The 22322-nt window shown below is 41.0% G+C and overlaps 2 protein-coding genes across 2 annotated transcripts in view; one reads left to right on the top strand and one right to left on the bottom strand.

The window, feature by feature from the left end:
* Positions 1-3196, top strand: part of DCP2 (decapping mRNA 2) — a 164199-nt gene extending 161003 nt beyond the window's left edge. The window contains exon 9 of the mRNA XM_080268805.1: positions 2930-3196. Within this exon, the coding sequence (XP_080124931.1) occupies positions 2930-3156 (227 nt within the window). The 3' untranslated portion in view covers positions 3157-3196. The remainder of the gene's footprint in view (positions 1-2929) is intronic.
* Positions 3197-13573: 10377 nt separating this feature from the next.
* Positions 13574-14074, bottom strand: LOC145394997 (protein GVQW3-like). Its single transcript, XM_080268742.1, has one exon. The coding sequence runs from the start codon at positions 14072-14074 to the stop codon at positions 13574-13576; it is 501 nt and encodes a 166-aa protein (XP_080124868.1).
* Positions 14075-22322: the final 8248 nt, after the last annotated feature.

Genomic DNA, 22322 nt, shown 5'->3' with positions numbered 1-22322 from the left:
ACGCACACATTGTAAACACTATAAATTTTCGAAAATCAGCTAAAAGATGTTCCTAATATTGAAATACTGTATGCACTGTGAAGTACAGAATCTTACTTACAAAACATTTTCATGTTGACGGTGGTGATGATGACGATGATGGTGGTGGTGGTGATGTAGACATTATTGGAGAATACTGTACAGTAACACCCAAAATAAACAATCTAAACATCAAAAAAAAAAAAAAAATAAATAAATAAAATAAAGCATGCTGTACCATACTGTACTGTGTTGTGTACACCATACTGTACTTTCTTCTATCGAAATTCTAGCACATCACTCTGCCACACAAAACACAACAAAACTTTAGTCTCCTAGTAACAAGGACAAACTTCACTTGAGAGGAAACAGTTGTCTAAATGATTCCAATATACCAGGAATTGTGTTAACGATTCCTTTGTAGCATAATTATTTTGCTTAGTAGCAAACGTCATTCTAGCCACAGAGCTGGCTTTGTAACTAGAGTGAGGAGTGGTTGGAAGAAGTTCAGGGAGCTGTTGCCCCTCCTGACAAAGAGAGACTCTCCCTACATGCTAAGGGATCCTTGTATGCTGCATGTGTTAGGAATGTAATGCTGCATGGTAGTGAGACCTGGGCAGTAAAGGAAGAGCATATTCACAGGCTCATACATACAGAAATGGCAATGTTTAGGTGGATTTGTAGTGCGTCCTTGAGTGCAAGGCCTGGGGGGGGCTAGGTTTACAATGGAAGAGTTGAGAGGTAGGATGGGACTGGAGTGTACTGGTGTTGTGATGAGGAGAGGTAGATTGAAATGGTTTGGGCAAGTGGAAAGGATGGGGAGTGATAATTGGGTGCAGAGAGTGAGAAGTGTTAATGGTTTGGGCAAGTGGAAAGGATGGGGAGTGATAATTGGGTGCAGAGAGTGAGACGTGTTAATGTTGGGGGTAGGGTGGTGAGAGGTAGCCCGAAAAAGACCTGGGACAAGGGCATTGAATGTGACCTCAGGGCTAAGGTACTAAATAGGGAAGCTGCCAGAGATCAAGTAGCATGGAGAACCACCATTAGGTGACCAAAGCTGACGCATACAAGCACGTTGGAACCTTAAAAAATGAAAATGAAAATAAACTCATTTTCATCAACTCTTCATGTTAAGTAACACAATGTAATAAGACTTTTCTCTCCAATGCACTTTCATCAGTGCCTTATCAGAATCCAACAGTCATTTGTACTGAGCAGTAATGTACATTGCAGATCACTGTAAGTTGTACTTGCCTGAGAGGAGAGGAATGGGGGGGGGGGGTTGCAGTACGAAGTGTCAGAAAGTCACAGCAGCACTAGAAAGCCAGCCAGGTTCTGGGGGGAAACCCATCGCAACATTGCCATGTAATAATAATAGTGGTTTGGAAGAGACATAGAGTGCAGTGTAGGCTTGTTTGAAAATCGGCACCATAGTGGCGGAGGAATACAATGGAGAGTAAGAGAACATCCACCCTCCAGCCAGTCAATGAAAACCCTCCCCTGCCATAGCCAATCAGAACTCTTCTACTCCCAACCATTGCATCTCCCCTCCTCAACATTCCACCCCTTTCATATTACAGTATAACCTCTTTCTTTTTGTGTATTTTATTTTTTTATTTTATTTTTTTGTGATTGTGGTTGGATGTTTGATGATAACAACTGTCTCATGCAGGATAATAATGTACTTTTATCTAGAGGAAAGGGTCCTTAATGCTGGATAGTGTCAAAGATTTTATGGTTTCTGCTGGTTACCATTTTAATTCAATCATTGGCTACACCGAATAAATGTCATGCCGGGTAGTGCCGAGATGGATAATCGGGAGTTTACTGCAGTCACATTATTTGCTGTGGTCATGTTTTAGCATTGTAGAGCCCTGAACTTCTCCCAGCCACTTCTTACTAATGATACCCCAACTATCTTCATCTGCACACTCAGAGCGAAAGCTCCTACATTAGTCTCTTCCAGCCTTGGCTGAACCATATGATCTTCCCTGCATATGACCCACTCATAGTTGCTTATACCTTGCAGGTTTACCTTAGACACTACCCTCCACAAGCACACGCAAGAGTTGCTACTAACCCCCTTCCTTCTTACGGCACAAGTGGCCGGTTCAGTAGTTTGGTAATGCTTCATGATGACAGCTAATTTTTTTTTGGTCATCTGGCCTTTCTCCAACCTTGTCTTTGACTTCTTGCGTGCCAGAAAGGGAGGGGGACAGTTGATTATGATTATATTAGTTCAGCGTAAATATGGTTGTCATGTTAAATATGTGATTGATAAAATTTATTTTATCGAAGAGTTTATTTATTTGCATACATGTTTTCATGGGAATTATGTCAGTCTTTAAAGGAGTCATCATCATTACCATTGCCATGATCTTCATAATCCTGTCCCAGTATTTCACATTCATGGGAGGTGACAAGATCAGGAGCAAGATGCTTTCATTTCACCTAGGGGACAAATCATACAGGGTATTAGAAGTATATCTGTCTATTGCCAGACGCCCTAATCTCGTAAGGTGTGGTATTAGAAGTAAAACCCCAAATGGAAGTCTCCTTACCTCCTGTGCTGTAGGAAGTATGAAGAGATTTGCAGTACAAGTACTTTGCAGGATCTTGAGGTTGTTGCCAATCCATGTCTGTACAAAGAGCGTTTGTTGTTTTGATTTGCCTTGTGCAGCATATAGGTTACAGAGAATATGTGAGTAGTATTTCTTTTCCTCATCACTATAGAGAAAGAAACAGGAAACAGTTCTTGGTGCTGCTCTGAGATGTCAACCATACCTTTCAACAGCCTCATGAACACAAGGAACCAGACTTGATAAACTGGTTTAGATGAGAGACTATGTGGATACACCAGACTACATCCTAATTAAGTATTGCTTTGTATGGTTGTTACGTCCATCTACAGATCATCAAGACGAAAATCAGAAGTTTAGCTTCAAGAGCCGTGGAAAAGGTCGTGGGAACAAAAATCTGCGCGATAGCCAGACAGGTGATCCACATACAGCTTCCCATCAATTGACTGCAGGCCATCAACACTTCCGCTCCTACTCCTGGCAGAACTTCCACATTAACAGAAAGGAAGTGATGGATGCTGTGGAGAAGGTGTGGAGTGGCGTCACTCTTGGCTGGTAGCATCAAGGAGAGGCATAAGCATGAAGCTGTTATCTTTAAACATTGTGTAAGTATATGTTAGTTGAGTGTACAGTGATCCCTTGTTTATCAAGCATTTGGTTGTATTGTTTTTTTTTTAAATCACTGCTAGATGAAAATCTGCACTCAAGCTGTTATTGTGCATTTTTTGTCTAAAAAGAACTGAGTTATGGCATACTTGAGCTGGTTTCTGCCAACAGTGATGGTGCAAAATATGTGGTTTGGATGGCTTTGAAGGATTAAATGATGAGTCCCTACTTGAAGAGATTATCCCAGGTGGTGAAGACCACTAGCTTTCCACCCTGTAGCCTCAGAATCCCTTATTTACCCCAAGTCCATCTCAGGTTTCAATATGGTATATGTTTCTTCCTTCTTGTGCCCTTTTCATAATTTTCTGTTAACCTAACCACACCTGTATGTGTTTCTAGTACTTACCATAATGGTATGTATGTATATATTAAGTGGGTTTAAATTGTTGTCTATCCATCTATCTGTTGTCAGACACCATAATCCCATAAGCGTTGGCCACAGATAAATCTCCTCCATGTTGACGTATCCCCCGCCATTTCCCTGCACTGTTCCCAGCTCACACCCCCCTCTCTTATATACTCGTACCTCTCCATTCCGTCCCTCCATCTCATCCTTGGCCTCCCCCTCCCTCTCTTCCCCTCCACTTCACTCATGTACACTCTTCTCATTACTCTCTTGCTCTTCATCCTCTCCACATGGCTAAACCACATCAGTGTATTTTTCCTAACACTTTCTATCAACATCCACATCCACACCACAATGCTCCCTCACTTCCTCATTTGTCAGTCTGTCTCTGCATTTGACTCCACATGCTCCTCTCAGGTAACTCATTTCCACTGCTTTTACTCTTGACTTGTGTCCCTCCAACAAGGTCCAAGCTTCACTTCCATACGTTAGAGTTGGTATGACAATACTGTCATGCAGCGACTTTTTTACTTCCATGCTCATTTCCCTGTTTCTTATCACTGCTTCAAAGAACCAACAGCCTTTTTCACTTGTTGTACCCTTTCAAGCACTTCACCCTCCAAACTTCCATCCTTACTCATCACAGTACCCAGGTACTTAAATGCACTCATTTTTTCCGTTTCCTCCTTATCCAGCCTCACTGTACCTTCAGTGGCTTCATTTCTCTCGAACACCATAATTTTACGCTTTCCTACATTCATCTTTAGATTCCGTTTCTTACACACTCTCCCAAGCTCATTCACCAAGCCTTGCAGCTCCCCTTCATCTTCATTCAACAACTCAGTATCATCTGCAAACGGTACAGGGAGTTTACAAACACTGCCCCCTCTCGCTAGGGCTGCTTCAACATCCACTGCCCTACCTTGTATCTCTGTTATAACCCCATCCGTATACAGATTGAACAGCCATGGAGACATGACACATCCCTGTTTCAATCCAATCTGCAAATAGAAAAATTCACTCAGTTCACTGTCCACACTCACTGCAGCTTTAGCACCCTCATACATACTCTTCATAGCATTCAGCAACTTCCCATTTACTCCTTATATTCTTAATACTTTCCACATTCCCTGTCTATCCACCTTGTCATGTGCTTTCTTCAGATCCATGAATGCCACATACAACGTCTTTCCCTTCTCTAGAAACTTTTCCACTAAAGACCTAAGAATGAATATCTGATCTACACAACCTCTTCCCCTCCTAAAACCTCCCTGTTCTTCACCAACTAACTCCTCTGTTTTTTCCCTGACTCTGTCAATAAGTATCCAGCCATATACTTTTCATATTACACTAAGAAGACAAATGCCCCTATGATTACCACACACTTCATTTTCCCCTTTTCCTTTGTACAGGGGAATAATTATACCTGACTTCTAATCCTCCAGGACTCTACCTTCCTCCCAGGCCAATCTGCACATCTTTCACGTCCATTCTGCTACCATCTCTCCCCCATGCTTCAGCATTGCACCACACACTCCATCAATTCTTGGAGCTTTCCCCATTTTGACTTTTGTCATTGTTTCCACAACTTCTCTCCTACTGATTTCTTCTCCTCATCTCATATCCCTCCTTTTCCCAGTCATTCCCTAGCCACTTACTCTTGCATTACTTTCATTCTCTATGTTCAACAGTTCCTTAACCCTCACACCGGGCAGTATTTAACGAAGTTGTTACCTCACTATGGGCAGTTTCTTGGAAACTGCTGAAAATTGCTCATTTTCAAACCTTAATATCTCAGAAAGTATAGCACTTAGGGACACGAATTAATGGCCATTTTACTCATTGACTCTTCTTCTTGTGAATGAAAGTATTCGAAGGTCTCTAGGTCATTGCGTTGATGGGTAATGATGTGAGGAAGAGAACTGATTTTTGTTGCAAGAGCAGTGTGAGAGCAGGAAGTGTTTGGGCGTCTGCCCGCGGCACTGAATATGGCTGTGCTCTCAACGTGATAACTTACTCCACAACTAGATAATCTAGACACTGTCGCATCCAAGGCATGCAAATGGCACTATCACTGAGCCCTTTTCAAGTATTCTTGGAAAGAGGCTTGGCAGGGACGGATGATACAAGGGTCCATGTAAGGCGGGAACAGAATCAGACGAGAGACGTAAGAAGACATTGTCCTACACCTGGCAGAGTTACAGAGATGACTGAAGTGTGCTTCCCTCGGGTGCTTTTAGGCTATCCCCACCCTGTGGTGACGAGATCAAGTGACAGCCACTTAAACTGTGGCACGAAAACACTTTCGGTTATAGCTGTTACTCGGCACCCCTGATCCGCCAATTTCATGTCAGATATAACCGTCACCCTGCACTTAAGGGGTTAAAGAATTCTCTCCGTCTGCTCACTTTTTCTCCCTTCTCCGCTAGCAATCTGCCATTTTTATCTTTCGCTCCCCAACTAACTTCTTAATCACCCTGTCTAAACTTCTTTGAATTGTTGTAAAAGGGAAAAATTGGTTTTACATGTGGGGTGCCCAGTACCAACTAGGAAAAATCTCATAGGTTCTGTGCTTTTGTTATCGTGAAATTTCGTTATCAGCCGCTAGGCATGGTATAAGTTATGGATGATAACCAAGGGATCACCATATATATATATATATATATATATATACAGTAAAGAGAGAGAGAGTGTGTGTGTGTGTGTGTGTGTGTGTAGATAGATAGATAGATACAGTATAGAGTGAGTGTATGAATATAGATAGATAGATAGATAGGTAGATAGATACAGTATAGAGAGAGTGTGTGTATATATATATATATATATATATACAGTATATCATCATCATCATCATCATCATGGACTTCCTTTCCCACCCTAGGGCAGTGTGAGGAGTAGCAATGTCCAGACAGCCCAAATTTGCCCTACATATATATATATATATATGTATATATATATATATATATATATACCCATCCATCCATCATCCAATCCTATGTCACCCCATAGAGAAACATAGGAACCTGGGGCTAGGCAAGTTGGTCATGACACTTAAGATGAGAGTGACCAGCCTCACTCATCCCTGACTGGCATTACTCGAGCAATAAACCCCAACCATCCCCTGGATATAAACCTTCACAGGCTCAATCTGATTGGAATACTTCAGTTACCTACTAAACCACCAGGCACTATAATTTCATTATATTGTTTTATATGGTTACCACCCAGTGTAGTAAATGGTTTCCAAGTGTACAGGAAACCACTTGGTTTGTCACTCAGTGTAGAGTCACCCATAGAATGAAGGAAAGAAAGACAGAAGAGGAAGGATGGAAGAGGGGGAAAGGCAGACACCCAAAGCAGCAGTACATCAAGTGAGTGGATTGTAAGCACCCTCAACTACCACAAATACAGTGGAGTCTCTTTTATCTGAAAATCATGGGACTTTCAACATTTCGTGTAATAATGTGTAGGATACAGTGGAACAGTATTGTACTCACCCATCACCCATTTCTGGCGACATCTAGCCCACCACCACCACCACCCCAAAAGCCACTCATCCATCACCAAAACACTTAATACACTGTAGTAACTACGTATGTAACCACTTTTGTAACTGTAATAGAAACTGTCAACTTCTATAAATCTTCACTCAAATAAACTTAAATAAACCTTCACCAAAACAATTACATAATTCACTGTAAGCAATTCGAACAAATAAAGTCATAAACCTAATTGTTTTTTCATATTTTCTGTTTCCTTATTCAGTCATTTCCACTTCATCCACAACATCTCCCACATCATCCAAATTTTCTGAGGTGGTGGATGCAGGTGAGGGAGTGGGCAACTCGCTCACTCTAGTGACTAGCGGAGCAACCATAAACTAATGCTAGTGGCGCGAAACAAGCCTGCCATGTTTGATCAGATAGATTTCAGATTTTTGCAGTTAATCGAAATGAGAACGTTTTAGTAAAACTAACGGTTAATGGCATATTACAGTTAAAAGAATTTCCATACATTAGAGTTGGTATCACAATACTGTCATGTAGTAACTTTTTCACTCGTGGAAATTCAAACAGAGGAGTGAGCAGGCTACAGAACAGAGGGACAGGGAAACAAAGGCTGTGATGTACTGATGTTTGCAGTTTTACTTTTATCTGCATTTTCGCAAGGTTGTATTTAATAATTCAATATAGATATACAATAGCTTGTGTAATTCCTTACGAAAATCATTAAAACATTATTTAAATCAAATATTCACAGCCTAATAATTAGGCTGTGGATATTTGATTTAAATAATACATTTTAGTGATTTTTTTAAGGAATTGCATATGCTACTCTTAATAAATAATGTATTTTTAATTTATTATTATTTACTAATAATAATAATTTTAAAAAGTATTAAAATACATTTTCTCTGTTGAAGCATTTTAAGAAATGCTACTACCCTCCATCCCTCCCGCCTCTCCCCAGCAGAACCCTCGTGAACTGCCCGAGCCTCCCTCATCTCTTGTCCAGACATACAGGAAGCTCCCAAGACCATGTGTCCCTTGGATTGCGCAGTGCACAATCCACAGGACATGTGCACAAGGCAGATGCGCAAGCGCAAATTTAGTTGTGCAAGCGCAAGTAAATTTGTGCTTGCACACCTACCTTTTCATGTGTGCAGACGAAATTCACCAGAGCGCAACGGTGTGCAATTGTGCTTTGCACAAGTGTTTGCGCACCTGCCCAGCAGTGGTCATTGAAAATAATATATGCAAATATACAAAATTATAGTTTTTTTTCGAAATGCCAAAAATCGGCGATATTTAGTATACAACTTCAATGATGTATAACTCCGTTATTAATAATGCTAGAGACTCCATTAATAAACCGTAGTAAAGAGGAAGGGATGCAGATTATGAATATATAAACAGATTTCAGATAAACCAATTAGTGCAAGAGAAAACACTTGTTTTCCAAATACGACAATTTTCACTCGAAGTCCATGATCACAAAACCATTCAGTACAGAGTTGTTAATGGACATAAAGACATCAAATTACTGCGTACTATAGTGCAACCCATAAATAATTAACAGACATTCAGAAATTGGAGGAATGTAATAATGTTTTGGTCATAGGTGCTATTGTTGTTGAAATTGTAGACATCATTAGCATATGAGTTTATGGGTTAATGAGAAACAATATTTACCTCGTTTAACATGTCAGAGCATTGGCAAAATTTACTAAATAATTTGGTACATAAAGTAAAATTATATTCATAACGATTGTTAGATGCTAACAATGTACAGTATAGCAAATGGACTGACAGTGACTCACTGCGTCGGTGTCGCTTGGTACAAACTCACCAGCGCTGGGGGTCTGCCACCCACCCTCACCACACAAATCGATTTCAGTGTTGTATTTTGGAGGACTTTCAACATTATGTCTAGTTTGAAGCTGTGCCAAGCGACATGCCTGGGATATAAAAGAATGGTCAAAATAGTGATATAACATGAAAATGCACGATGGCTTGGGTGGCGCTTGGTACAAACTCGCATGTGCGCCCTCATGCATATATATATATATATATGTATATAGTAATCCCTCATTTATTCTGATGCTCAGTATCCAGACATGTTCATTATCCAGATGCTGGACCTTGGTACTAATAAACCATTATCCGAATTTACATGCTATTATCCGGATGTACAAATTCCAGAGAACTTCGGCCGGCCAGCCGACATGTTCAAACATTCGGTATCTTGGCCACTGGGCTCGAGTCCACGAGCAAGCTCATGAAATTCTGCATCTAGACATATGTTTAACTTCTGAAAGTTGCTGGCAAAATTTTGCACTAGGATGGTGGAAAGTTATATGACGGTAAGTTTTACTCCTGAACAATATTCTTGCTATATTTCTGCAGGGAAAAGAGGATGAGAAGGAACAGGAAGAACAAGAGAAGAGGAGGAGGAAAAGTGGAAAAGGAAAAAGAAAAGGATGAACTGAAAAAGAGAAGAGGAAGAGGAAAAGAAAGGACAAGAGGAAGAACATGATGACAAGAGAGAAGAGGAAAGGGAGGTACAGAAAGAGGAAGAGGAAAAAGGAGATATGAGAGAAAAGAAGAAGAAAATGAGGAAGAGGAAAGAGAAGAGGAACAGGAAGAAAAAGAAGAACAGGAAGAGGAGGACTTGGAAGAGAAAGAGGAGGAAGAGGATGAGAAAAATTGAAATGCTTGGGAAGAGGTGTTAGGGAGCTGCTACTGACTAGAGTGTATGCCATGACTTAAAACTCTGGCTAAGCACTGAGTCAAGAGAAGAACATAGCTAAGGATAACTGAAGAAGGCTGGCAGACAAAAACACAGAGCAAGCACATAAAGAACATAACAGTTTAAGGTAGGCAGAAAAATGCACATAAACACACAATATGACACTGACAGAACACAGCACATAAAGAACATGAAAGTGTAGCTACAAAAACCTGCAAGAACAAAGAACGTAATTTCAAACATGCAAGTTTAATTGCAGAAGACTGGCTGAACAAAACATAAACAAAAAACATGAAAGGATAACTGCAAGAAATTGGAAAAACAAAAAGCATATGAAGGGAAAACATAAGGTAGGTTAGTCCATGCTACACTGCTCCTGTAAGTGACTAATCAATAAGCATAAGATGTAAATAGCAAAGAAAACTATCGCACAAGTGGATGGCACAACCTACATGAGGCCACATGATAAGCTGTATGGTAGGCACTGAAGCTCCTTTTTGTTAGTGATTTAGCTTCCTTTTTGCTACTCAGTATTTTCCTACATCACTGTATTCATTATTAGGTGCATACAAAAGGATGCTGAGATGCAATGAGAATGAATCACAGAGATGTGTAAGTCTGCAAAAGCTGCCTGTGGTATGACTGTGGGTACTCAAACATGTTTCACATGATGGACAATTTATTTTTCACTGTGGGATAAAAAATTACAAGAGACACACATAATTAAGCATTCCCCACCATTCTTACACAACTGCAGTCAACTGACATTCTCACACAATTGCTCAGACATCTAACATTCTCACACAGTTGCAGTTATCTAACATCTATCTATCTATCTATTGCCAGACGCCTCAATCCCATTTGGGGTGGCCACAAACAAATCGCCTCCAAGTCGCCCTGTCCCCCGCCATTTCACTGCCCTGCTTCCAACTCACACACCCCTCTCTCATATACCTCTCCACCCCATCCCTCCATCTCATCCTCGGCCTCTCCCTCCCTCTTCCCCCCTCCACCTCACTCACATACACTCTCTTCGTCAGTCTTTCACCCTCCATCCTCTCCACATGGCCAAACCACCTCAGTGTGTTCCTCATAACGCTTCCTGTCACATCCACATCAACACCACAACGCTCCTTTATATCCTCATTCGTCAGCCTGTCTCTCCACGTGACTCCACAGGCTCCTCTTAAATAACTCATTTCCACTGCTCTCACTCTTGACTTGTGTCCTTCCAATAACATCCAAGCTTCACTTCCGTACGTTAGAGTTGGTATCACAATACTGTCATGTAGTAACTTTTTCACTTCCATGCTCACTTCCCTGTTTCTTATCACTGCTTTCAAGGAACCAGCAACCTTTCTTCCCTGCTGTACCCTTTCAAGCACTTCACCCTCCAAACCTCCATCCTTACTCATCACACTACCCAAGTACTTAAACGTACTCACATTTTCCAGTTCCTCACCATCCAACCTCGCTGTACATTCACTAACTTCACCTCTCTCAAAGACCATCACTTTACTCTTCCCGACATTCACCTTTAGATTCCGTCTCTTACACACTCTCTCAAACTCATCCACCAAGCCTTGCAGCTCCCCTTCGTCTTCACTCAACAACACAGTATCATCTGCAAACAACAGTACAGGGAGTTTCCAAACACTATCCTCTCTCACCAGGGCCACTCCAACATCCACTACCCTACCTTGTACCTCTTTTATTACCCCATCCATGTACAGATTGAACAACCATGGAGACATGACACATCCCTGTTTCAACCCAACTTTCAAAGAGAAAAATTCACTTAGATCACCATCGACACGCACTGCAGCCTTCGCACCATCGTACATACTCTTCACAGCATTCAGCAACTTCCCATCTACTCCATATATTCTTAACACTTTCCACAATAAAATACAGTTCATTGGGGGATAAAAAATAAACATTCACAGCGTTTATTTATGCCTTGACGGCATCTCTGCGGGGTGGGAAATTTGCCTCTTGATATCTTAGGTGTGAGGAGCTTCATCTGCCACCGTCAGGCTGCATCAGATGACATGGGTCTTCTTGGCCCGCAGATCCAGGGGCCTGAACTTCTGTAGGTGGAAAATTCTGAGTTAATATGAAATAGTTTTCACCCAAAGGAATGGAACTGTTCCTACAACATGGATAGTCATTGGCCTCTGGTTGGTTCTTCCCCCCCCTCCCACACACACACAATGGAGCAATAAATGGCAACTGGAATTTAATGTGGACAAGTGTCATATAATTAAGTTTGGTAAAAGTGAGGAAAGATCAGATTGACAGTATAAGTTAGGAAGATCAGCCCTACACATATCAGAAAGAGAGAAGGATCTAAGAGTGATTATCAATAACAGACTATCTCCAGATTACCACATCAGTGAGGAGGTACATAACATGTATACATTGCTTGCTAATATGAGAATAGCATTCACATACATAAATGAAGACATGCTGAGAAAGATAATAACATCATTCATCAGACCAACCCTAGAGTATGCATCAGTAGTCTGGAATCCTCATCTCAAAAAACACATAGATAAGACTGAAAAAGTAAAAAGGGCAACTACAAGATGGGTACCAAGCTTAAGGGATCTAAGCTACGAAGAAAGACTAGAAAAACTGAATCTACCAACACTACAGGAGAGACAGAAAAGAGGAGACATGATTATGCTATATAAATGCATATCAGGGAAAGAGAAAATAGACATAAATGAATATAAAACCTATGGGGAAGCATCAGCAAGAGGACACTGCAAAAAACTACACGTATGTAAAAAGAGAGGCGATAAAGACACAAGGAAATTTAGTTTCCCAAATAGGGCAATTGATCAGTGGAATGCACTACTGAATGAAATAGTGTGTGCCAAAACTATTCACAAATTTAAGGATATGTATGATAAAAATTGGTTTAAAACACAAGACAGTACAAGCCTGACTCATTCCTGTAAATATACAATCAGGTAAGAACACACACACACACACTTTAACGAAAAATGTGTAGGCAGACTGGAAGACCCACATCCAGCTGAAAGTACCAGCATCCAGGGCAGCCACTGTGCGTGTGTTATGCAACAGACTGTGCAGCTTCTCATTACTGTTCTTTCATTCATTCTCATCCAATTATTACTGTTCTACAGGAATAAAAACTCATTTACAATACAGTACACATTACCAAACCCAAACAGCCAATTTCCATAATATTTTTTCATGCTACAATAAAACTGTCTTTATATCTGCACTAATTGCATGAAGATATGTCATCAACACCTCTCTGTTTGTATCATTTATAAAGGCATGTTGAAGCCTTTATAAACAAAACGAACATATGATATCAACACCTCTCTGTTTGTATCGTTTATAAAGGCATGTTGGAGCCTTTAGAAATGATACAAACGTAAGATATCAACACCCCTCTGTATCATATATAAAGGCATGTTGGAGCCTTTAGAAATTATACAAACATACGAGGTGTGACAAAAAAGAAACGGGACACCGGCTGCTAATCACACAATTCATCAGCCACACAGTAATGAAGTACAGTACATCATAGTGTTGCCCAACATCTCAGCACTGTATGAGAAAAGTAGCACTTCAATTAACCTATTATCTTTCTTTTCACAGGTGGTTTTGTAGCTCCTATCAAGTTTCCTCTGTCACAGAATGAGCCTTGAGCAAAGGATTAACATCAATTTCTTGGTTAACTTGGGAAAAACTCCAGCAGAAACCCTTGCCATGCTGAAGGATGTGTAGGGACAGAAAACAGTGTCCCGTACATGTGTCTATGAGTGGCACAAGAAGCACAGGATGGGGCAGGGTGATGCTCCAAAATGTCCCGTGACACATCCACACGCCGGGTCTGTTGGTCCTCAGAGAGCAGTTTGGGCACCAACTTTGCACAAATCTTCTGCATACCCACAACTTTCAATAAGATGGACCTCACTGACTCCCTATTCAATCCCAGTTGCTCATCCATCATTCTGATCATCAGTCCGTGATCACTCCACACCAATTCCTTGACCTTCTGGATGTTGGCATCATTTCTTGTTGTTGAGGGACATCCTGATTTTGGGTCATCTTCCACATCACCCCATTCCATCCTGAACCTCTTGTGCCACTCACAGACACGTGTATGGGACATTGTTTTCTGTCCATACACATCCTTCAGCATGGCAAGGGTTTCTGCTGGAGTTTTTCCCATGTTTGCCAAGAATTTGATGTTAATCCTTTGCTCAAGGCTCATTCTGTGACAGAGGACACTTGACACGAGCTACAAAACCACCTGTAAAAAGAAAGATAATAGGTTAATTGAAGTGCTGCTTTTCTCATACAGTGCTGAGATGTTGGGCAACACTATGATGTACTTCATTACTGTGTGGCTGATGAATTGTGTGATTGGCAGTCAGTGTCCCGTTTCTTTTTTGTTACTATCTATCTATTGCCAGACGCCATAATCCCGTAAGGGGTGGCCATTTGACTTTGAGTTAGTTGTTTTATGGGGAGGGGCACTAACCCTCCACCAACCCACTTGTTGACACCTCATACAATATCAACACCTCTGTGTTTGTATCATTTATAGAGACTCCAACATGCCTGTATAAATTAAACATCAATGCCTCTTTATAAGACTACTACTACAACCATCACAACAACCACTACTACTATTACTACTACTACAACCATCAGAACTATTACTACTACAGTATTCTCAGTAATCAGTTAATCAGTAATGAAGGACTTATTTCTTGGTACACTTCAATCCTCCTTTGCCCCAACAGGAGTGTAGATACTCGAGGCTAGGCTGCTCACTCCCAACATTTAAATCAATCCAATTAAATCACGCCGCCTCTTAACCACCATACTAAAACTGGCCATGGTGCAGGAAATATTTAGTGAAGTCTGGAGTTAAACTGAGTGCCAAAACCAGCTTATTACATCCTTACTGATCCTGGATGTGGGGAGTGAGTTTTTTTTTTTTTTTTTTTTTTTTTATGTGTCCGACTCTGGGCATAGGCTTCACAGCCTGCTATCAAGGCCCAGCAGTCCTCCTACATACCATACACCTCTACATGTCACCACTTCGGCGCTAACACCCACCGTCCACATTGAATACATGCTAGGGCTGTCTCATACAGGACTGGTGTATTGGTATTAGCGGGGGTATTTTTACGACATGTCGGCGGGTCTTCTGGTAGATCAGTAAAGCCTGATTTAATGAAATTCAAATCCTTAAACTGTTCCCTGCCCCAGCCGGGATTCGAACCTGGGTCCGTAAGGACTGCAGGCCACCTCTCTACCGATTGAGTTGGGGGGAGGGCAGTCAAATGGTGGGTTACAGAGCGACTTGGAGGCATTTTGTCTGCGGCCACCCTTTGTTGGATTATGGGCTATAGATAGATAGGTAGATAGACTGATGTTGGACACTGCTGGCAAGGGGCAACTGAAGATTAACCTTAAAAAATGAGCATAGGGAGAATGGCAGTGTTCATCATATCTCCCTGAGTGTACCAGCAGCCAGTTTGTATGTCCCACTGCCACAAACAGCACCAGCCTGGCCTAGCCAACATTCTGGGGCATGGACTGGACTGGCAGCTGCTTCAAGGCCCTGTTGCTGGTGCCACTGTGGATGGGACACACAATATCAACAGCCAGCCCTTGTAAACTTAGTGGCTTGGTTATTGCTGGCCCTACATTTGAAGGACAGACAGTAGAAAATACAGACAGGAAGACAGTAGGAGATACAGACTGAGGAAGACAGAAATAAATACAAGGGAAGACAATAGGAAATAAAGACAGAGGATGACAGTTAGAAATAAAGACAGGAGAAGACAGTAGAAAATATAGACAGAGGTGGACAGTAGGAAGTACAGACAGAGGAAGACAGTAGGAAATATATACAGAGGAAGACAGTAGGAAATATATACAGAGGAAGACAGTAGGAAAAACACAGAGGAAGACAACAGGAAATACAGACACAGGAAGACAGTAGGAAATACAGAAAGAGGAATATAGTAGGATATATAGAGGAAGACAGTAGGAAATGAAGACAGTGGAGGACAGTAGGAAATACAGACAGAGGAAGACAGTAGGAAATACTGACAAATGAAGACAGTAGGAAATACATTTGGAGTGGTGGACTCAAGGCCTGCCAACTGCCACTGAACTGGTCAAGTGGATTTGTCTGCAACCATCGAATAACCAAACCTACACCATACCACTGTCTACCTCATCTGTCTTCTGTTTCACCCTAAGTGTCTTATCTCTGGCCTGCCCTCCTCCACACTACCTTATGACTTTACCAGCCCATAACAATTCTACAACTGTATATGAGGCCCCTAATAACAGTGTACCGAGCACCACTGCAAGCAAAACTGAGTTAAGTATGCCACATGTAGCCCAAATCCTCTTTGATCTGGAAAGCAACCATGAGGTACAGAAAGCAACTGGAATTAGGGTCCAAATTCCCCTTCTGTAACATGGTCTCACTGCCCGCTTCGCCTCAGTGCGTCAACAAGCCTTCATGCTGGTCACAGCATGTACCAAGTGCCTCCCAACGTGTTGTCTGGTGATCCTAGATACTAGCATTTCTTTATGCTCACAGTCATGCATTTTTTTTTTATAGCATTATTAATTATTGTACCATTATTCTAACATAATGGAATATTTTAGCATAAAATTGGATGATTTTAAGGGTAAGTTAACCATAATGTACAGAAAATGGCCAAGGCAGAGAGCTCAGTAAGATATTGGCAACTGTGATCTGGGAATCTGTCGCAACGTGACGCAGTTTTTTGTTTACCAGCCGGCCTAGGACACTGCCTAGTGCCTGGATTAACTGGCTGTTTCCAGAGCTGTTTTAGTGTTTTTTCTCATTGTCTCGAGAACATGAGTGACTCTAGTAATGAGCAAAAAGCTGCTGGTCTTTCTCATAACAGAAAAAGAGCGAGGAGGCCGGAGATGTGGGCTAAAATGAAAGATTTCTTTTTTTATATAATTTTTTATTTCTGAAAATAGTATTATATACATCTATTTTGCTTTCGTAAACATTTCCCATTGATATCTTTGATTGGTTTGATTGTTACAAATGCTTACTGAGAGCACGTTTTGTCTCTCAATAACCACACTAGAGAAAAGTGCAGCTATTGTTGTACCTTTCAGAATGCTACTAATTTCTCTTCTGCCAAGATTAGCATGACATAAAAGTATGAACTTCAAGCTAAAATACAAAGAAAAAAGCACTAAAAAATATTCACTAGTTCCCAAGTTATGGCATTTTGAAAGTTACGCAACTTTAACTGCGTTTTTCTCCGTTTTCAACATGAGGCGTTCGGTACACTATGTTGTTAGGGGCCTCATATGATGATCCTTCCACACTACATACTAGCTCTGCCATACAGTTTTATTCTGCTTTGGGAACACTTTTAAAACCTTCTGATAAATGAAAACTCCCTATATTACATTCTTACTGTTGCCACTTTTTTTTTTTATGTAAGGAAGAAGGAACCAAAAGCCATAAGCTTGCAAGATTGTTTCCTCCATGAAAAAATATGATAGAGGGCCAAATTCGAGATACATTCATTGCAAGACAACTAAGCACAATGTGTTCGAGAGATTGGAGGCCATAGGCTGTAGGAAATACAGATGAAGGAAGACAGTTCCAGAGTTGACCTTTTGCATACATGAAGGACCGGGTGTAATGATTAACTCTTGCATTTTACAGAGTTTAAAAGAGACCTGTTTCTTCAACAATTTATATTCTTTTGATATGATGGTCTAAATGATGGTCCTTTCTATGGTATTCCCTCTATTATCAGAAAATGTTCAGCTTGAGGAGACCTTTTGTGTTGCTAGAGTTATGAGAAAAATAATTGCTTTGGGGTCTTGCAGCTGCTGTGTTTTGAGAGGGGAAAACTCAATGTATGTGCTTACAGACTGCACTTGTACTGAAGGGTTCATCATCATCATCATCATATACTCCTCATCAGCTCCTTATCATTATCATCCTCATCTTCATCCTCCTCACCATTATCATTCATAATCCTGACCTCTCTTTCTGACCTAAGGCAAGATGAGGTGAGGGATTGTTCAGAAAGCAAGGAAAGAGAAAGCAGAGTATGGGGAAAACACTTGTAGATGAACAGCATGCACAAAATGAACACATAACTGACATACCACAGAATGAAGCTAGGTAGCTGACAAGGACACACAGCTACAGTTCTTGGTACATCTCCACCAACACCTTGTCAAACCTGCAAGAATGGGATATGGCAGTGGGCACCTATTAAATTCATCAACAGCTAGTCCTTCCCTACAGTTTCCAGCAATTGCAAAAAGTAATGAGCTGGTTTGGGGTACCTTGTTTATAGCCATCCCTTATGGGATTTAGGCATCAGAGAGTAGACAGACAGGTAGATAGATAGGATATCTGCTATAGCTTCCAATCCACAGAACATATTATCAGCACTACCATAACCAGCCTCGGTATGGGCATGCATTTAAGAGGAAGCATGGCATAATGACTAACTGAATCTGATGCTATTTCACCAATGACACATCTTAAGACTGCACTAATGCAACTGGTAAAATGGTAACAGGGAAAACTGTGGGTGTGTATGGTGTGGCAGATGAAATGCTGAAAGCATCTGGTGATGTAGCCTGGATTCCAGGGGCTTGAATGATGAGTGAATGGAAGCATGGCCCACTGGACTGGGCAAATTTGGGCTGTCTGGACATTGCTACTACTCACTCTGCCCTAGGGTTGGAAAGGAGGTCCCGATGATGATGATGACCAAATACTGCCACTTGACATTTGTTTGCACATTTTGTGGGGACTGTCCCAAAGTTAGAATAATACATAACTCACTCTTCACTCATTCTTGGTGTGGGTGGATGTGCATAGGGTTCATTAAATAGAAAACCAACGTGGCCAGTGATCACAGCTTTGAAGTCCAATAGTTGTTGGACTCTCATGATGTACCTTGATGTATATTCTGTATTATTATTATTATTAATATTATTAATCTAGAGAAGGGAAAGAATTTGTATGCGGCTTTCATGGATTTGGAGAAAGCATATGACAGGGTGGATAGACAAGGATTGTGGAAAGTGTTAAGAATATATGGAGTAGATGGGACGTTGTTGAATGCTGTGAAGAGTATGTACGATGGTGCGAAGGCTGCAGTGCGTGTGGATGGTGAACTAAGTGAATTTTTCTCTGAAAGTTGGGTTGAAACAGGGATGTGTCATGTCTCCATGGTTGTTCAATCTGTACATGGATGGGGTAATAAAAGAGGTACAAGGCAGGGTAGTGGATGTTGGAGTGGCCCTGGTGAGAGAGGATAGTGTTTGGAAACTCCCTGTACTGTTGTTTGCAGATGACTCTGTGTTGTTGAGTGAAGACGAAGGGGAGCTGCAAGGCTTGGTGGATGAGATTGGGAGAGTGTGTAAGAAACGGAATCTAAAGGTGAATGTAGGGAAGAGTAAAGCGATGTTCTTTGAGAGAGGTGAAGTCAGTGAATGTACAGTGAGGTTGGATGGTGAGGAATTGGAAAATGTGAGTACGTTTAAGTACTTGGGTAGTGTGATGAGTAAGGATGGAGGTTTGGAGGGTGAAGTGCTTGAAACGGTACAGCATGGAAGAAAGGTTGCTGGTTCTTTGAAAGCAGTGATAAGAAACAGGGAAGTGAGCATGGAAGTGAAAAAGTTACTACATTTTTTTTTTTTTTTTTTTTTATGTGTCCGACTCTGGGCATAGGCTTCACAGCCTGCTATCAAGGCCCAGCAGTCCTCCTACATACCATACACCTCTACATGTCACCATGACAATATTGTGATACCAACTCTAACGTATGGAAGTGAAGCTTGGACGTTGTTGGAAGGACACAAGTCAAGAGTGAGGGCAGTGGAAATGAGTTATTTAAGAGGAGCCTGTGGAATCACATGGAGAGACAGGATGACGAATGAGGATATAAAGGAGCGTTGTGGTGTGGATGTGGAAATGATATGAAGCGTTATGAGGAACACACTGAGGAGGTTTGGCCATGTGGAGAGGATGGAGGGTGAAAGACTGACGAAGAGAGTGTACGTGAGTGGGGTGGAGGGGGGAAGAGGGAGGGGGAGGCCGAGGATGAGATGGAGGGATGGAGTGGAGAGGTATATGAGAGAGGGGGGTGTGAGTTGGGAGCAGGGCAATGAAATGGCGGGGGACAGGGCGACTTGGAGGCGATTTGTTTGTGGCCACCCCAAACGGGATTGAGGCGTCTGGCAATAGATAGATAGATAGATCTATTGTTCAAACTCAAAATTCAAGATGCTGAGAATTTTTAAACCAAAATGAAGTGTATAGCAGTTTTTTAATAGGCTTTTGTTACAGTTCAGTTTTCAAGACTGGGAGTTGTCACTTTTAGACCAAATTAAAGTGAAATGAGTATAGTATATTATAATGTTTATCCTTACAAGATCATTTTCAAGATGAGGGGCAGTTTAGGCCAAGTTCAAGAAAACAGTATGGCTGCTTGGTTTGACAGGTAGGCCTAAATTTGTCCTTTTGCTGCTTATTTGTAGCATCTCATTTTTTTCATTCATCACCCTACATTGCCCCATAAGAAATGAAAAAAATGAAATGCTACAAATGAGCTGCAAAAGGACAAATTTAGGCCTGCCTATCAAACCAAGCAGCCATACTCTTTTCTAGCACAGAGGCAAAAAGACAATACGATAAATCTACATCTCATCCTTAACACTTCTGGACTAACATCATATTATAGTTACTCTTGTTACAGCTCAGGAATATGAATGGAAAGTGAATTTTAGGCCAGATTGCTTCATCATGGTCAATGGCTCAGCAAACATTGCAGCCCCTTGATGCCTGGATTCCAGGGGCCTGAATGGCGAGAATGGCAGTGTGGCTCATTCAACTGGGTGAACCCTAGTTAGTATCTCATTCTATCAAGTTTTTTTCCGACTGTCTGGACCCTACCTTGGGGTGAGAAAGGTGTGGATGATCCCAGTAACACATAAACACTCAAGCCTCGACTTAAGGGACTAAATGGGGAATCAATTTGTCCCATACTTGAAAATGTCCCTTACTTATAAATGTCCATTGTTTTACCACATACATAGACAATCTTATTATGAAATGCAATGATTGTTTAACTTATCTTACTTATTTATATGATTATGAACATTATTTTATAGGTACTGTATAAAGAAACATATTAATGTGTATAACCTAGACATTACGTATCATTTTTGAATGGTTTTGTCCATTTATCAGATAGAATATGGAGTCCCTTAAATCCGAAATCCCTTAAATGGAGGTCCCTTAAATCGAAGGATGAGTGTATTCTTGCTCCTAAAGCCAATTTTCTAACAAAGACTCATTCCCACAACAAACATGAAGATGTGGTTACATGGACTTTGACGAGCCTTAACTAGGAGTTAGGAATGAGTCCATTGTTACCATACTCATCTTATTCTAACTTGGTCTAAAATTTGCCATTCCTCCATCTTAAATGCTATACTGTAATACTTGACAAATATCAGACTATCAGGCTGGTCATGAAGTGCTATGGGATGAATGTTGAGCCAAACCACTGTCTTTCTACCAATAAGCTCTGTGAAATAACCCACAAATGAAAATATGAACCTAGTTATTGTAATGCACCTATAGTCAAACTAACCCTCTCAACCTGAATACACTTGGCCATCAACTAACTGAAAAGGAGCTAGGGATCTTTACAAAGTTGTTGCATGGAAAATTGAGCCTTAAGTATGGAATGTTTCTCCTTGGTTACTAGTCAAAATTACCCACCCAATCTTACTACACCTGGCTGTAAATTAACTGAAAAGGGACAAGGGATCAGTGTTAAATAAGATATTCTATACCCAATGATTTTTAGCATTCAATTTGTATCATCGTATCAAAGGCACCAACATCCTTGCATGGATCAGCCTTGGTCACCTAATGGCGGCTCTCCACGCTGCATGATTGGCTTCAAGTCACTCCACCCCCTAATTTACCAGCTCTAGTGATTTAGTCACTCCAGCCTCACACTCTAATCACACTGGCCCCTTTTTCCTGACAGAAACCTACTCATTACGGCCATTACAGTAATACCTCGATATACGACACCCCTAGATGCGATACCTCGGCTTAACGATTGGGGTAGAAATACCACCATACCCCGCCTAACGATGACCAAATCCTGGTTTAACGATGGGTTTTGATTTTTTTTTTTTTTTTAATTGATTTTGATGACATTTTAGACTAAAACTGTGTGTTTAGGTTGAATTATAAACTGTTTTTAGACTTAGATTAAAGTGTTTTAGTTATAGGTGGGGTGAACATTGTCATTTTGGGGTACAGTTTACTAAGCTTGATTTTTTCCAGACTTATATTTGACGATTTTCTGATTTTTGTTGTTGGTTTTAGTGAGTTATTTACAGGT

Source organism: Coenobita brevimanus, chromosome 29 (assembly GCF_032717465.1).
Source record: "Coenobita brevimanus isolate Jiangsu-jjx chromosome 29, ASM3271746v2, whole genome shotgun sequence".
Lineage (NCBI taxonomy): Eukaryota > Metazoa > Arthropoda > Malacostraca > Decapoda > Coenobitidae > Coenobita > Coenobita brevimanus.
The sequence above is the reverse complement of the archived record's forward strand: the minus strand, read 5'-3'. Positions and strand labels throughout refer to the sequence as shown.

Excerpts from the sequence above, each read along its gene's own strand:
- LOC145394997 (XM_080268742.1), bottom strand. The coding sequence starts at position 14,074 with ATGGGAAAAACTCCAGCAGAAACCCTTGCCATGCTGAAGGATGTGTAT.